Source organism: Egretta garzetta, unplaced genomic scaffold, assembly GCF_000687185.1.
Source record: "Egretta garzetta isolate BGI_Z169 unplaced genomic scaffold, ASM68718v1 scaffold1092, whole genome shotgun sequence".
Taxonomy (NCBI): Eukaryota; Metazoa; Chordata; class Aves; order Pelecaniformes; family Ardeidae; genus Egretta; species Egretta garzetta.
Window position 1 is genome coordinate 7,450 of NW_009258977.1, and position 4,685 is coordinate 12,134.

Here is a 4,685-nt window from a genome sequence, read left to right on the forward strand (position 1 = left end):
CAGCTCCCACAGGGGGTTGGGGAAGCTGTGGTGTGGCCACAAGGGACAAGCGGGCACCCTCCCATGACCCCCATAAGGGTTGCCCAGGCTCCCTCCCAGAGCCTTGGGCCACTTACCCACAGCTGTCCCATGTGCTGTGCACAGGCCAGCACATGGCCAGCAGGACGAGGAGGGGGAGCAAGTTCATTGCTGCCTTCGGCACGTGGCAGCTGCAAGAACCAAGGGCTCGTCGCCACCAGTGCAGCAGCCGGTACAGTACCCGCAGTGATCCGTTGCCCGTGGTACCCTTAGAACGGGGCTGATGTCACAGAGTCGCTGGTTCCGGGTGCTGGGCACGGTGGCCTCTCGGGGCAACATGAGAGGTTCTAAGTAGGAGGGGAGGCAGAAGCTGCGATCAGACACCCTGACAGACCCCACTGAATGCTCTGCTTGCAGTATGAGGGTGTGCAGGCCCCGTGGCAGGCAGCAGCACCTGCTTCTGGGCACTGCCTGAAAACAGCCAGCAGGAAAGAAGCAAGCCTGGCATCACAGCCTCTTTGGGAAGTTTGCTGCCAAACTGCTCTCTGCAGCTATTTGCCACTAGGTCCTTCCCAAAAACCATGCCCCAGAGAAGATAACTACTACAGCCAGTATGCACAGGTTTGGGTGCTGAAGAGCCAGTCTGGTTACAGCTGCAGCTCTAAGGCAAGCACTCATGCATGCGTGTGATGAGTCCATCACACCCATGTGGTGCATGCTGTGTGTATGCCCACACCTGGGTGCATATACGCTGGCATGTGGTTTGCGTGGTGCACTCTGCGTACGCATGTGCCATGTGGGTGTGGGTGCACTCAGTGCCTGGGCACTCTCTACATCTATGTACGTGCACTGTGGGTGCACACCGTACGCATGCAGTGTGGTGTAGGTGAGTGTCCTGGTTTTGGCCGGGATAGAGTTAATTTTCTTCATAGTAGCTGGCATAGTGCTGTGTTTTGGATTTAGTACCACAAGACTGTTGATAACACACTGATGTTTTTAATTGTTGCCAAGTAGTGCTCAGACTACTCAAGGACTTTTTGAGCTTCTCCTGCTTGGCCAGGTGCACAACAAGCTGGGAGTACAGCACAGCCAGGACAGCTGACCCCAACTGACCAAAGAGCTATTCCATACCATATAACGTCATGCTTGGGGGGGTTGGTCGGTCGGTTGCGGGGAGAGTGATCGCTGCTCGGGGACTGATCGTGGCTCAGGGAGTGATCGCGGCTTGGGACGGGCTGGGCATCGGTCGGCGGGTGGTGAGCAATTGCATTGTGCATCATTCGTTTTGTATATTCTGTTATCATTCTCATTATTACTATTATTATTATTTTCTCTTATTAAACTGTCTTTATCTCAGCCCTCGGCTCTAACCTTTTATTTTCTTCCTGATTCTCTCCCCCATCCCACTGAGGGAGGGGGGGAGTGAGCGAGCAGCTGCATGGTGCTTAGTTGCCAGCCGGGTTAAACCACAACAGTGAGCCTGGGAGTGTGCACACCAGACACAGGCATTCACAGGGTAGAGCGTCGGTGTGTATGTGGGCAGGCTACATGTGCGTGCGCTTCTTGTGAGCCTGTGTGTACACCTATGTGCATCCCTTCCACTCTCTGTGCATGATGTGCATGTGCGCTGGGTGCACACCACTCGGTGTGTTCATAGGGGGGGGGTGTGAGTGTATGCAAGTGTGTGTTGGTACGCACTGTGTGTGTGTGTAGTTTGTGTGTGCGCATGCACGTGTGTCGGTGTGAAGCATTTGTGCACACCCGTGTGCATTGCTGTGCAGCCAGTGTGTGTGTCTGTATGTTTGTGTGCGTTCCGTGTGTGTGTGTGTGTGTGTTGGTGTCCAGTCAGTCTGCGTGTGTCTCTGAGTGTACGTGCGCATGCATGTGTTTGCACCACCCTTCCATGCCGTTCCCTGTTGCGCCATTCCCCACTGCCAGGAGACAATGGCACCCTTCACTGGGGAGCCTGGCCCCAGCTTCAGCCACCCACACACTCCTGGCCAGGTTGGGGGGATCTCCCCTGGTGGGTCCTGTCTGGTGAGGAGGTGGCACCCGCTGCCGGGTGGGGCCGGGTCTCTTGGGGCTGCCGAGCCCCTAAGCTGGTGCTGCCCCTGGCATTGTGGGCATACAGAGCTCTTCAGAGCCCCACCTGGGCAGGCGTGGAGAGCAGCCAACACAGGTAATGATTTCTGGGCTGGCTGTGGCCCGAGGCCCTGGGAGAGGCCACAGCACTTGTGGGAGTGGTGAGGGCTGTCAGAATGGGAGTCAGACCCGGAGTAACGATGGAATCTCAATGTGAGTATGGTCGTTCTCCTTTATTGCGCAGTTAGCAAAGCATATATAGGCAGAAAACAATAACACACACACTAGTCAAATGGTAATTGGTAGAACACCGCTGTCCACACGCCTCCATCGCTACCATGATTGGGACAGATTATCTATCCATCCGTAGGGGCATCTCCATCTCTTCCGGTCGTAGTTGTGCCCATTCTGCTGCAGAGCATGGGCTGTCCAATGGGACTAAGTCGTGCCCATTCTCACTCAGCCACTCCTCCACAGAGGGCTGAGTGGTCGTCCTGGGTGGCCACTTCACCACTTGGCCAGCACCACGCTTGGCGCCCATGGACCCGCTGGCAGCTTTGTCAGGCTGTGCAGGAGACAGGCTGGAGGCCTGCAGGGGGACCAGGGCCAAGGGCAGGGCAGAGGCATGGGCTGCCTGCAGGAGCTGCCTGCCCCACTCCCTCACCTCTCCAGGGCAACATGGCCACCAGAGGAGCTCTGGGCACGCTGGGTTCAATAATCCTGTTTCGCAGGACTTGTGGCTGCTAAGGGTAAAGCAGAGGAGAGGTAGAGAGAAGGAGGGAGCTGGGGAGGAGGTGGCAGGCATGGAAGAGTGGGGAGAACACCCTTGGGGTCCATGTGGGCTGGGGAAAAGCATCCACCCAATGCATGCAGGGGAACAACCCTGGAGCTTGGGCTGTCCCCCTAGGGAGCAGTGTTCTTGCACCTCCCTCGTCCTCCATCCACCAAAGCTGAGAGCTGGGCCCTCTAGCCAGAGACAGGCTGTGCTGAGGCTGTGTAAGGGACTAAAAACTTGTCTCAACATTGGTGGCAGGCAAGTTTAACTACCGAAGCCTAATCACCACGGCAACTGAGCAGGACAGTTTAATCACCAGGGCAGCCCATTGAGTTTTAGCCAATAGGAATGTGTGTCCTGTTGTCTTGGAGTATGTGCCCTCTGCGCATGTGCCTGGGCCCAGGGTCAACTGACAATGGGGAGGGGGCTCGGACCCTCTAGAACCTTCAAGCACCTCCTAGTGACGGTACTGCGCCCCACTGCTGAGTGGGAGGCGTGGCTATGCAAAACAGTTATTGACTATGCAAGAGGACAACCCTGTAAAAAGGGGAAACCAGCGGAGACCAGGAGGAGCATCAGCGAACATCTGCCTTCCACCAGATTTGAAGATACATCAGGTGCTTGGGCCGTGTGGACCACTCAGGCTGCATGGGTGCACGGACCGCACAGACCGCTCGGGCCGCACCAGTGCACGGGCTGCATGCAGACCCGTGGTGGTAGCTATCACAACACCACCATGCTGTTTCTTTCTTTCCCTTTCTCACTTTTCCTCTCTTTCTCTGCTTTCTCTCTTGCGTATTTGTTGTTGGCCAAATAAAGTGACTTGGCACTTGACTCCGTTTTGAGTCTTAATTCTGTTCCTGAGAATGTGAAAGGAACCTAGTCACGATAAAACATTGGAGTTAATCAGAAGTTAAGCCCAGCTGCCCCCAACCTCCCAGAATTACCTGAGGTCGGTTGGAAAGCAAAGGGGTTTAACCTCTGCCAAATTGTTCAACCCAACAGTGGACTGTGACAAGATGCTCCCCCCAGAGCTGGTTCACCACTTGCCTGTGCCTCCCTCTGCACAAATCTGCCTCTGAGCCAGCTCTGTGCTGCTCCCATGGGAGCTGGGTCTCACCCACGTGGCACTGATGGCACAGGTGGCATTTCCAGGACACCACTTGGTGCTGAGGGAGGGTAGTGTGCCCCTGAGGCTGCCTGGTGCCCAGGGCTGAGAGGGGCTCAGACTCTGTGGGAGAAAAGCTCAGCCTGGAGTTCAAGGGCTGCAAACCACCAGGACAAGGGTCTGCAGGGAAGAGCTTCAGGGCACAGGGGGAGTGTGGGCATCCACAGGGTGGCTGCAGGGCAGCTGCTGCACCACGGGCAGGCTCTGGACCCTTCTCTACCCCATGCAGTGGCATCTCTGTGGCCCTGTTGTGCCGCTCCATGGAGGGACACAAGCCAGCACTGCCAAATTTCTTCCATAGCAGCCTGGTCTCTGCTTTTTGCTCAAGTCAGCCTGTCACTGTGGGTTTGGGGGTCTTTTGTTGGTGGGGCAGAGCAGCAAGATGCTGTGGGGTGGCGGATGGAATGGAGGTGTGTTTGTAGGCTGGGGTAATGTTCAAGGTGTTAATCTGCTGGGATGGACCTGACACCACCCCAGCCTGGTCTGTCCCAGCCTGACATGTCAGAAAAGCACGGTGAAAAGCAGAGGAGAACCTGGCCAAACCCACCCAAACCCTGGCAGCCAGGACTGGGGTGGTGTGGAATGCAAGAAATGCAGAAGCCGAGTGGGCAGTAACCGCAAGGCTAAGAAGAGGAGGAGCAG

At 56.3% G+C, this 4,685-nt stretch overlaps 1 protein-coding gene across 1 annotated transcript in view; it reads right to left on the bottom strand.

Moving 5' to 3' along the window:
- Window positions 1–187, bottom strand: part of LOC104122507 (acrosin-like) — a 2,423-nt gene extending 2,236 nt beyond the window's left edge. The window contains exon 1 of the mRNA XM_009634649.1: window positions 117–187. Coding sequence (XP_009632944.1) covers window positions 117–187 — 71 coding nt within the window. The remainder of the gene's footprint in view (window positions 1–116) is intronic.
- Window positions 188–4,685: the final 4,498 nt, after the last annotated feature.